The 13,106-nt window shown below is 42.8% G+C and overlaps 1 protein-coding gene across 1 annotated transcript; it reads left to right on the forward strand.

Annotated features, from left to right (window-relative positions):
• Positions 1-11,434: 11,434 nt before the first annotated feature.
• LOC125195622 (short-chain dehydrogenase ptmH-like) lies at positions 11,435-12,286 on the forward strand. Its single transcript, XM_048093758.1, has one exon. The coding sequence runs from the start codon at positions 11,435-11,437 to the stop codon at positions 12,284-12,286; it is 852 nt and encodes a 283-aa protein (XP_047949715.1).
• The last annotated feature ends 820 nt before the right edge of the window (positions 12,287-13,106 follow it).

Here is a 13,106-nt window from a genome sequence, read left to right on the forward strand (position 1 = left end):
GGAAGTATGCATTGAGATATTCATGGACGATTTCACCGTCTACGGGAACTCATTTGATGCTTGTTTAGCCAGCCTTGATCTAGTGTTGCAGAGATGTCAGGAAAAGCATTTAGTGTTGAACTTCGAGAAGTGCGACTTCATGGTGACTGAAGGCATTGTCCTAGGTCACGTGGTTTCTGAGAGGGGTATCCAGGTAGACAAGGCAAAGGTGGATGTGATATCAAAATTACCATACCCTACGAATCAAAAAGAGGTGAGAGGTTTCCTAGGCCATGCAGGGTTCTATAGGAGGTTCATAAAGGATTTTGCAAAAATCGCGCAACCACTCACTCGGTTGTTACAAAATGATGTTGAATTCGTCTTTGACGAAGGATGTGAGAGGGCGTTCCAGCTGCTTAAGGACAGGTTAGTATCAGCACCAATAATCAGGGCACCAGACTGGAACCATCCTTTCGAGATAATGTGTGATGCGAGCGATTTCGCTGTGGGAGCTGTCTTAGGACAAAAAATTGATGCAAAAAGCTATGTGATCTTCTATGCTTCCAAAACGCTAAATTAAGCTCAGAAGAATTATGACACCACGGAGAAGGAAATGTTAGCCATCGTGTATGCCTTTGAAAAATTCCGACCCTACCTTCTTGGGTCAAGGGTTATAGTCTTCACGGATCACGCAGCAATAAAGTACTTACTGGCTAAGAAGGAGTCGAAGCCAAGGTTAATCCGTTGGGTGTTACTTTTACAAGAATTTGATTGGGAAGTACGAGATAAAAGAGGAACGGAGAATAGGGTAGCAGATCATTTGAGCAGAATCTTCCAAGGAGAAATAGAAGAGGCTATACTCGATGCCTTTCCCGAGGAACATTTGTACCTTTTGGAGAAATTTCCTAGACCACCTGACTGGGAAGCAGTTTTGGCTCTGACCGGTCTAGGGGAATCGGATAAAGGGAAGCGCACGCTGAATGCAGAACCATGGTTTGCTGATCTAGCCAACTACTTGGTCACAGGAGAGATGCCGGTTTCAAAAGAAGTTTCCCGGGCCCAGAGGATGAAGATTAGAAGCGAATCCAAATTTTATTTTTGGGATGATCCTTACCTGTGGAAAATGTGCTCAGATCAAGTGATTAGGCACTGCATTCCCGAATGGATGTGTTAAATCATTTCCACGCGTTAGCATGTGGAGGCCACTTTGGGCCAAGGAAAACAGCGAGGAAGGTTCTAGACAGCGGATTTTATTGGCCAACATTGAATAAGGATGCTTTCGAATTCTGCCAGTGTTGTGAGAGATGCCAACAGACAGGGGGAATTTCAAGGAGAGATGAGATGCATCTGATCCCAGTGATCGTGTGCGAAATTTTTGATGTGTGGGGAATGGACTTTATGGGACCGTTTCCTTCATCCTGTGGGAATACCTACATATTGGTTGCAGTGGATTATGTATCTAAGTGGATAGAAGCTAAGGCCACCACAACTTGCGAATCAAAGGAGGTGGCGAAATTTCTCAAGGATAACATTTTCAACAGATACGGATTTCCTAGAGCCATCATCTCAGACCAAGGAACACATTTCTGTAATCGCACCATCGAGGCTTTGATGAAGAAATATGATGTACACCATCGAGTGTCAACTCCTTACCATCCTTAGTCTAATGGCCAGACAGAGATTTCTAATCGCGAGATCAAGGCGATATTGGAGAAAACAGTTAATCCGTCAAGGAAAGACATGAGCAAAAGACTCGGGGACGCATTGTGGGCCTACATAACTGCTTTTAAAAAACCTATTGGAATGTCACCCTACAGACTTGTGTTTGGTAAGATGTGTCACTTGCCTGTAGGAATTGAACACAAGGCATACTGGGCAGTGAAGGAAATGAACATGAAGCCGATAGCATGCGAAGAAGAGAGGAAGTTGCAATTGCAAGAGTTGGAGGAACTTCGGCTGGAGTCGTTTGAATCTTCCATGTGGTACAAAGAAAGAACGAAGTTATGGCACGATAAAAACCTCCGGGTCAAGGAACTTCATGTGGGACAGAATGTGCTCCTTTTTCAGTCTCGGCTTAAGCTCATGCCAGGGAAACTGAAGTCTAAATGGATTGGCCCATACGCCATCGTTGGCATCCGAGCAAATGGAGCAGTAGAGATCCAGGAAAGTGCTCCAAACTCTGTTCCTTTCCTTATAAACGGTCATAGAGTGAAAGTCTATAGGGATAATTCTGAGTTGTGTGTTGTGGACGAGATTCCACTACACACACTCCCTATTATTGCCTAAAAGGACGAGGGTAATTTCCGATGAATTCCTGGGTCAAGGGGTAAGCTGATAATTTTGAAAATTCACAACTGAACCAGGGAATCTCTGAAATACAACATGTAAATAGTTTAATTTTTCTCTAAAAAAATAAAAAAAAGGAAAAAATGATGATAAAAAAATGTACCTATGTGTATATAATTTCGGAGCACCAGACTCCTAGGGGAACCCGTATTTTATGCCCTAACCTCGACCCAGGGGTCTAGAATCTTCAAATTTTATTTTGTAGGGCATGGTCGAGGGGATTCGCCAGGAGGAGAGCCTGAAGGAAGGAGTCAAGGAGGGAAAAGATATTTTGAATTTCAAATTCTGGCCGATAATTATAGGAGACGTACAGTTGCTTACATCACGCCTGCAACCGCACCATCTTTTCACCAGAAAAGGCAACCGTCGTCCTTCTCTCTCCATCATTCCTAATTAGACAAAAAAAAATTGTGTTTGCTGTTCCTTCTCTCTTCATTCACTCTCTCTCTAAAAGACAGACGAAACCCTAACAACAAAATCACCCAGTTCTTTTCGTTTTCTTTCAGATCTATACCGATGGATTCGACCAAGGGAACTGAGTATGACCCCACTTTGTTGGCCGAATTAACACAGAAGGTGGGAAGCATAGAGAAAGCGAAGGAGGTGTACGCCCTATTCACCGCCAGTCTGATGCCGTCTGCGCCGACTGTACCGTCACTGCCAATTCCGGTGGATTCGGCCGCGACACCGGCAAATCTCTCTGAAACGAGATCGCAAGCCGCGGAACCACCTCATGCAAGGGGCGTTTCGCAAGTAGCGGAGACAGAGGAGGCTTTACACAGGCAATCTGAGGACAGTGAACAGACGCATGACGAGACCTTGAAGGAGACAGAAGGTAATGTACCGGAGAACCCTAATCTTGAGGGTAGGGAAATGTATGAGGGGGAGACCCCTATTGCTGATGAAATTCTTGAGGGGGAAACCCCTGTTGTGTTTGAAATTCGTGAGGGGGAAACCCCGGTTTCTGTTGAAATTGCTGAGGGGGAGACCCCTGTGTTTGAGAAGGCTGTTGAGGGGGAAACCCCTATGTTTGAAACAACTACTGAGGGGGAAACCCCTGTTCCAGGAGATGTCAGGGGGGAGAACCCCATCTATATCGAGGGGGCAACCCCGATGTTGGTTGAAGAGGGGGAAACCCCAGAAAAGCTATTGGCGGAGTCGGATCTACATTCGGTGGAGGTACCGGAGCCCGAGGAGGGGCTAAAACTGTTCGTGGACCTGGTTGATGACCAGGAAGCAAGTGAGCCCAAGATTGATGAAAGGGCCGAAAGGAGGCGCACTAGAAGAAGCCTCCTTGACGAAGTTGATGACTTCATACCTGAAGCGACAGAGAAAGAAGCGCGCTTGGCCAAGGAAAAGGCAAGAAAAGGAAAGACACTGGCGACAACATCTACCCGGTCAAGGAAAGCTCCCTCCGTCCAGGAGGTCGAGGAGACCCTTTCCCCTGTGACCGAGGAAACCCTTGTCGACGAGCACGAGGAGCCCATCCCTGAGCCCAGCTATAATTCTGAGGAGGTTGACGAAGAGCCGATTCCCGGACGCCCGGTAATTTGGCTGACTAAGAGCTTGCTGGAGGAGATGAGACAGTTTGACGACCAGAAAAGGATCACGGTATACAAGGAGAGGTGTAGCGCAGGGAAGATGGCCAAGTCGGGGAAACAGTATAGCAAGAGGGAGCTCAAGATGATTGCATGTGACAAAGAATTTTGCGCCTATATCCAGGCAATAGGGTTTGAGTGGCTGTTGCAGCACAGCCAAGAGAGGGTACCAGTAGATCTAGCAAGGGAGTTTTTCTCCACTTTTCGCTTGAAGAATACCTCAGACCTGGACGCGGATTCCATCACATTCAGGCTCTTCAATCAGGAGCACGAGTTGAGCATTAGGGAGTGGTCCCTACGGATGGGGTTGTTTACTAAGGAAGAAGATGAAGAGGGGGCTTGGAATGACAGGATGGTGGGGATGCCAAAGAACACACCTGGTTTCAAAGTCCAGACAGCATGGGAACTGGTCACGCACTCTAAATCAGGGGCGTTTAAATCCAGCTACTCCAAAGCCTCCCACATCGAAGATCGGATCCTCCGTTTTGCTCAAACATTTATCAGTTACAATTTGATGGGCAGTGCGAATTCAGCCCTCACTACTACCGATCTCTACTTCACTTAGTGCATGGCGGAGGGTGTTAAGGTGCACCTCGGATATTGGATGGCGCAGGCGTGCCACCAGATGACGAGCAACCCGGGGCGTCATATGTACACCTGCCACCTCATCGGCGCTTACCTTCAGAGGAATCTAGAAATGAGAATTGCCAAGGCCGTTCCACTTGTAGTCATGTGCGACCCCCCAGAGGTGTTCAGTGTTGATTATTTCTTCAACAAGGGGTTGCTGCAGACTCAAGGCACCAAAACTCTCTTCTATTCATTAGGAGACAAGGTGAAGGCGGAGCCAGAGGAAGCCGAAGAGGCCATGCCAAGTGAAGAGATCGAGGAGCTGCGTAAGGAAGTCCAGGACATGAAAAAGGAGATGCAGATAATGCGGAAGGATATGATGAAAGAACTCGGTGGGATAAGGAACGAATTGATGGGAAATCGGGAGGCAGTGCAGACCCTGAGGGGAAATATTGCTGATTTGGCAGTGAAATGTGCCAAACAGAATGATAGGATGACGGAAGCGGTGGAGCTTTCAATGAAAATGTTGAAGTGGATGCAGCAGACGCTCCCCTTGACCCAGTTGAGGACAACTCATGGGTCCAACAGTGAAGTCAGGCAACCCACCCATAGCAGTCCCTCCGTCAAGCGACCACAGCAGTCGCTTCAGATGATCTCCCCGACCATTCCCGTGCAAGTTCCAGCCCCAGCAAAATTAAAATTGATCGTGAGAAAGTCAGTACCGGAAATCCCAGAGCAGAAGGAAGAAGAGCTGGAGCAGCCAGCTAGGAAGAAGGTGAAAGTGACCCGCCCCGGAGTCCCACCCCAGTCTGGCTCCCGAGGGAGCCAGCCCCAGAAATGATCAAACATCTCTTGACCAAGTAACTTTTATTTTTCGTTCTTTTCTTTTTTTTTTTATTGTCTACCTGTTATATATGTGTTTATCACTTGTTATATCTTCTCCCACTTAGCCCACTGCGTGGCCTAAGTGTGAGAAGTTTGTGTTTTCTGTTATTTTATTTGTTTTCCCATGTTTCTCTGTGTCTTTCTCCCACTTAGCCCATTGCTTGGTCTAAGTGTGAGAAGTTTTATGATTTTAGTTTTGCATAGATCTCTCTGTTCCCCCCTTCACGACGATGGCTTAGGGACAAGCTTGAGTGAAGTGGGAGGGGGAGAGGAGTCAATGCATTACCCGTGTTGCATGTTAAGAGTCTGTTAGTTTTAAGTATTGTCACATGAGCCAGTGGATTTAATACGGCATGATTCCCTTAGTGAAAGTAATTGAAGATAGGAGGCATTTCAACTTAGAAGCTTTTTCCTTAAATGAGCCTAGTTAATTTGAATGAAGCAAGAATGACGGAGAATGCCTCTACTTACTTAGTTGTGAAGCCCTACTATATAGTGAGTTATAAACCTCAGATAACTTTGAGCTAACAAATGTTTAAGGGCCACCACTGAATGCTTAGGGAAGAAGAGCTATGAAGGAGAAAGAAAAAAGGGGGGAATTGGGTCATGGAGGTATAAGCTGGACGAAGTCCAGGGGAAGGCGGTATAAGCTGGACGAAGTCCAGAGGAAAGAAAAAATGGAGGAATAAGCTGGACAAAGTCCAGATGTTAAAAAAAAAAAAAGAGAGAAAGAGAAAAAAAAAAAAGAGGAGAAATAAGCTGGACGAAGTCCAGAGGGGGGAATGGTCTAAAACAGGAATAATGATAGCCTGACCTAGGAAGGAGAAAACTCTCATAACCCAACGCTTCAGTGGTGTAGCATTAACTTAAGAGAGAATCGATCCTAACATCCCTGGTGAGGAATGAATGATCGAGTGAACCTAACAATTGGGTAAGTAGGGAGCTATCTTGACAAGCTGACAGATTGGCTAGGTAAAGGAAGGGAAAGGGCCTATTTGGAGGAGTGCAAACTATTGGAATGACCTTAATCTCGTGGGCACAGATGCCTAAAAATTGAAACTAGCTCGTGTATATATGTGTTTTGTGTGTTTGTGTGATTTTCTTATATTTCTTAGTGTTTCTTGTGTCTAGGTCTAGGAGTCGGTCAAGAGATAACCTCGCTTGAAATTTGCCTTATTCTTTTTCTTTTCTTGTCTTTATACTTGAGGACAAGTATGGTTTAAGTGTGAGCAGTTTGATAAGGCTAATTTCATGCATTGGTATGTGCAAAAAAATGTTATAATTTGCTGGGTCTAACACGTTTCCTAAGCCAGGTGTGTGAAGAAAAACGCTAGATCAAGGAAGTAAAGAAGGAGATGGTCTAGCGAGAGAAAGGAATGAAAAATGAGCAGAATTTACAAGGAAAAGTGGCGTGACAGAGGAGTCTACAGCTGAGGGCAACAAAGTCATTATCAATACCTCGTTGGGCCCACTAAAACGCCTATAAATAGAGAAGAGCATGCAGCGCAATGGAGATAGATTTTTCACTCTTCTTAGCTCATACATTTTCACACACACTTGGGAAAAATTTTGGGGATAATCGTGATAGGGGGGTACTTTCTAAAGATCTCGTGTTTGGTAACACCGTCCTCGTGAGGGCGAAGATACAATTGCTTTTAATTTCAGCTGTTTTTGCTAGTTTCCACCGTCGAACTTCACTTTTGGGAGTCGACTTTGATGTTGATGATGTTTAACTGCTTACCGTTTATGGATCTGCATTTATTTGTTTAATTTCAAGTTATTTTGCTTAGATCTCTCTGCTGTTAGCGTAATTCTTAAATTGCTATGTCGATCTCTGTTTATTTCGTTATTGAGGTGTTTCATGTGGAGTTTGGTGACAGATCTGTGGTTGATTGAGTATTCGGAGCTTAAATTTGTAAAATCTGCAGTGATGGAGAATTTCTTCTGTTTGGAGTTCGTGTCGGACGCTTGGATCCGGAGTGGATTTAGCGTCTGAGTTGGTTTTGGCGTGTGAAAGAAACAGTAGTTGATAGACTTGTTTAATTTCTCTTGGTTTCTATTTCACTTCGTCTAGGTATGCAGATCTGTTTAGTTCTTCGTTATTTATGCATAGATTTGATTTCAAGTTAGTAGCTCTGTTTTGATTTGCTTATGTGTTTTCTTAAGAAGTTTTATGCGAGTTTGGTTGTAGAAGACGATGTCACTGTCAGTTAGTACGAGAGTTAGTTATTCTGCCACTTTCCAGTCGTACTCTGCTTTTTCTTAGATGTGGTCCCACCGTAGAATTATCTCATAGGTCTAGCTGTTAGGTTAAGTTTCTTTCTAATGTTCCCAAGTCAAGTTAATTTTAATTTTCCTCAACCCAAGAAAATGCGTGGCAGCAGCCAACACCAAAAATACTTCCAAATCCTTGATCATGAGTCTTACGCATCCTTCTCTGTGGGATCGATCTCTACTTCCCTATACTAGGTTTAGTAAAAGTGGTTGAGGGTTTTTGAAGCGGGAAAGTACTTGTGTGTCCGACGACTGGGATTCCGCACGACCTACGAGTTCCTAGACCAAGTGATCTAGTGGACTTGCTGGATCTGGGGAACCTGCCTTATTTGAATATCGCAACACTGCACACACACTACACTTGTACTGTCTCATTACAAAGAAGCTTCAAACTTATACTAGACTTGGTGATTAAAATTTGCTACTCTAACAACTAGATCTAGGCAGAACTATTTCCTAAATTTACCTAGACCTGGGAAAACAACTGAAGGTGGGGACCATTATCTGAAAAAGTAAAGTACGGTTGAAAGGCTGCAGAATAACTAACTAAAGTACTAACTAACAACAACATCATCTTCTCCAACATTTGGCATGAAACAACCAGCAAAAATAGAGCGAGAACGTAAATCGAAACGAAACAGATGGAATTAAAAGCAACAAAAATGAAAAAACAGTTAAAACCAAGACAGATCTACGGCTACTAGACGAAGTAAAGTAAAAAGAAAGCAGAAATTCAAATCCATGCACAACTCTGTTCTTCTGTTCAGATCCAAACCTCGAATGCTAAATCCACTCCGGATCCAAGCATCCGAAACAAACTCCGTTCAAAATTATCTCCATAACTACAGATTCGCCGATTCACCACAGATCAACAACAACATCCACAAATCAACAACAAATTTCTCAGATCAAGTACACAAACATCTAAAACCAGAGAATAACCATCAACCTTCGAAATGAAACTCCTCAGAACAAAAATCAACGTAAATCAACATAAAACAACACCATCATGACATAAAATAAACTTCATAGATAAACGATAAGTAACAACGAGCAATCGACTTCGGAAACGATGAAGTTCGACAGAAATCAAAACGCAAAAACTGAAAAGTAAACGATTGTATCTTCGCCCTCCTTGAGGACAGTGTTGCAACAGAATTTCCCGAAGATGAACCACTGAACTACCCCAGAATGCCCATTTTCCCAAGTGTGTGAGTGTGTGTGTGAGCTGAGAGCTAAATCATGTATATATCGTGTGTTGCATGCTCCTCTTTATATAGGCGTGGAAGTGGGTCCAGCAGGGGCTCTCTTGTGTGAATAGTCTTCTTTGCCCTCAGCTTTGGACTTCCATCGTCTAGCCATTTACTTCTTGATTCTGCTCACTTTCCGCCTCTTTCCTTCGCTGGTCCACTGCCTTCAGTTCTTCCTAGACCTGGCGAATTCCTTCACACACCTAGCTTAAAATTTGTGTTAGACCCAGTAATTGGTGACTTTTCATCACATAACCGATGCATGAAATTAGCCTTATCAACGACTCCCGATCCCAACTGTGTACACTAGCCTGATAGGGTTTGCGGCCCTACTCAGTCCCGAATTAGTTTATATAGCCCTATAGCCCAATGGAGCGGACTCACAAACTTGGCATCAAGCACACAACATAACCAAAACAATCACAGGCATGACATAACATTTTAATCCACCCTTATAACACCGTAATCAATATTTTGGTAATAAAAGAGTTTAGTTAATAAAGCACACCTCGATTCCTTAGATCACAAGTATGTTCTTCCTCTTGCTATCACACCGAGAGCGCAAATTATCACCTTTAATTTATGTGTATCACAAGTAAGTCTCAATCATCTACTCAAATTCATGCATGTTCCTAGCGTTTCCCTTTTTCCCATCGATTCGTTTTATATTACCACTCCAAAATCATAACACTTTCTATTCACACCACAACAACTCCAGATCTATCATCAAAACGTGTCACGCATGAGTGTTTTTCAACACACATCACACGCACACACACAACACACATGCACGCACACCGAGGCACGCACATACACACACACGATTCACACACACACATGCATCTTATATTCATCAATTGTTTCCCCTTTCACTCAATCTATATGCATGAGGGTTCAAGAATACCGATTAATCGGTTAGATGAAGAAAGATTAATATAAAAATACCTTTTCTTGATAGAACGAACGGTAGAAACAAGGTAATAGCCTTGATTCTTCAAAGATTCTTGAGTTTCAACTTCAATTCTTCTCAAAAGATGAAGAAATATTGGAGAATAGTAGAAGAAAAAATTGAGAGAGAGTGGGAGAGAGGGGAGACGTGATTTTGGGGGAGTGGGGGGGGGTTTTTCTTTGATTTAGGTTTAGGGTTTTCACTCTTATTTATAGAGTTCAAGAATATAATCCCACAATTAAATAAATAAAGATTTGGAAAGATATGGGGGAGGGATTGGCGTTAATATTGGTGAGAAATAAGGGGATTTTGAATTCTTAGGCTATTTAATTAGCCTATGATTTAATTTAGATATTTCACGGAGTTGAATAAAGTATCACGGAGCAGAATAAAATAATAAATCTCCTAATAAAAGTAGGAAAGTGGCGTGATTTTTGAATCTCTCCACAAGGATTCAAATTAAAATCCTAATTAAAATAGGATATGGCAAGATCTTAGATATGGTAAGATATGCTAGAATATTTATATTTATTCATGGAAGAGAATAAATAAGGGATCAAATAATATAATAAAATAATTCCTTCTCCCATAAATAGGTGATTTTCGAAAATCTCCATATTATAAAGTGGGTTTCGAAAATTTCATAGAGGAAATAAGGAATAATCGGACTTTGGATTTAATTTGGATAAATATCCCAAGAGAATAATCAAATCCACGAAAAATAGAATTCCTCTCCAATAAATCATGAGGGTCGAAAATTCCTATAGTATGTGTAGGATATTTATGAAAATCCTATTTAATCTCACTCATCTCTTAGGAAATAATTCGCCACGATATATTCTACCCCACATCAAAATATTCACATAATCGCATCACAAAATCCACCATTTTTAATTCCACCTCATTTTCACAACACATTGACCTTTCAACAGCCACGTCATATTTTCCACAATATTGACTATTCAATAGCCACGTCATATAAACAACAAGTTTGACTATTCAACTCAAACTGAACTCCATACGCAATTAGGTCACAAAGAATCATGCAATAAATCACTCATTATTTAATCCACATACTTCATAGCATTAAAAGCATTTAATGCAAAAAATTTATGTCTCGAAAATTAGGGTTCGAAAAAGTGGGGTGTTACACTCTCCATCCCACCAAAGATGTCACACTTGTGGGACGACACGGAATTTTAGGAGGTTTTATTTTGTGTGTTAAATGGAGAGAGAAAATATAACTTTTATATTCATGTGAGAGAACTTTTTCCAAAAAAGGAAATGTGATTTTGTGGGACAAACTAAAAAGGAAAGTGTGACATTTTTGTAGGACGGAGGGAGTAATAATAGATGCAATGCTCGTTGGCCGGATTTTATGCGAAGACAAAATGTGTCAATTTATCCTCTCTGTTGCTTTGTTATTTGTTTTGCACTCATCACATTCATATTCATATTCATATTCATATTCATATTCATACATATGCATCGCCGCCGGCCAACCAAGAATAACCGCAGAATATTCAAAACATTGAGTTCTATAAATATTTTACACCCAATATTTCTCCACCAAAGAAGTAAAAACCATGACCGAGGAGCGCAAGGTCGTTCTGATCACCGGCTGCGGCAAAGGCGGCATCGGCTACGACTACTGCAAGGCCTTCGCCGACCTCAACTGTTCCGTCTTCGCCTCCGACATCTCCCACCGCCTCCCCGACCTCGCCGACCTGCAGTCCGACGACAACGTCGAGACCCTCGAGCTCGACGTCTCCTCGGACTTCAGCGTCGCGAGCGCCGTGGACCTCGTGATATCCAGGCGTGGCAAGATCGACATCTTGATCAACAACGCCGGGATCGGGAGCCCGGGCCCACTGGCCGAGCTCCCGCTCGACGCCGTGCGGAAGGCGTACGAGATCAACGCGCTCGGCCAGCTGCGGGTGGCCCAGCGCGTGGTCCCGCACATGGTGGAGCGCCGAGGCGGGACCATCGTGAACGTGGGGAGCGTGGTTGGCCAAGTGCCGACCCCGTGGGCGGGCTCGTACTGCGCCACGAAGGCGTACGTCCACGCGATGTCCCACGCGCTTCGGGTCGAGCTCAGGCCGTTCGGGGTCAATGTGGTGCTGGTGCTGCCCGGGGCAGTGCGGTCGAGCTTTGGGAGTAATAACGTGGATAGATTGAAGGATTGTGAGTGGAAAATATATAAGAGTTTTAGCGAGTCTATATCGGAGAGGGCTAAGGCGTCGCAGAGTGGCAAGTCCATGGATGCGGCCGTGTTCGCCAGGCATGTGGCGAGGCAGGTCTTGAGTTCGAGTCCACCAAAGAAGATCGTGTACGGTCACATGACCGGGCTGTTTAGATTTCTGTCGTGGTCGCCGCTTTGGGTGAGGGATCTCTTTTTTACGAAGAGATTTAAATTAAACAGGGTGGTCGTGCGATGAGTTGTTTGTTCCAATTGAGTTGAGCCGCTTTGTAAGTGGTTTGTTTTTATTGTATGTGATGCCAATGAGTATTGTTTGGTAACTACTCCCGTCCATAATTAAATATCTCATATTTGATCGGTACGGATTTTAAGAAATTATTTGATTATATAAAGTAAAGCTGATAGAAAAAATTAGTGGAACGTGAGTCTTATTTTTATGTATTGGTTTTGTAATAAAATGTAAATGGAATGAATTAGTGGAATTCATGGTCTGCTTACTAAATATAGTAAAAGTAAAATGATATACTCCCTTCGTTCCATAGTAATAAATTAGTGGAATTCGTGGCATGCTTACTAAATATAGTAAAAGTAAAATGATGTACTCCCTTCGTTCCATAGTAAAATGTAAATGAAATGAATTAGTAGAATTCATGGTCTGCTTACTAAATATAGTAAAAGTAAAATGATATACTCCCTTCGTTCCATAGTAATAAATGGAATGAATTAGTGGAATTCATTGTCTGCTTACTAGATATAGTAAAAGTAAAATGATATACTCCCTTCGTTCCATAGTAAAATGTAAATTGAATGAATTAGTGGAATTCATGGTCTGCTTACTAAATATAGTAAAAGCAAAATGATATACTCCCTTCGTTCCATAGTAAAATGTAAATGGAATGAATTAGTGGAATTCATGGTCTGCTTACTAAATATAGTAAAAGTAAAAGGATATACTCCCTTCGTTCCATAGTAATAAAGTCATTTTGCCATTTTGGTACGTTCCATAGTAATGAGGTCATTTTCCTTTTTAGTAAAAGTCAACACATTTTTTCTTGCTT

The sequence above is a fragment of the Salvia hispanica genome, chromosome 2 (genome assembly GCF_029641045.1).
Source record: "Salvia hispanica isolate PSC_SH4W2 chromosome 2, Shi_PSC_v1, whole genome shotgun sequence".
NCBI classification, from domain to species: domain Eukaryota; kingdom Viridiplantae; phylum Streptophyta; class Magnoliopsida; order Lamiales; family Lamiaceae; genus Salvia; species Salvia hispanica.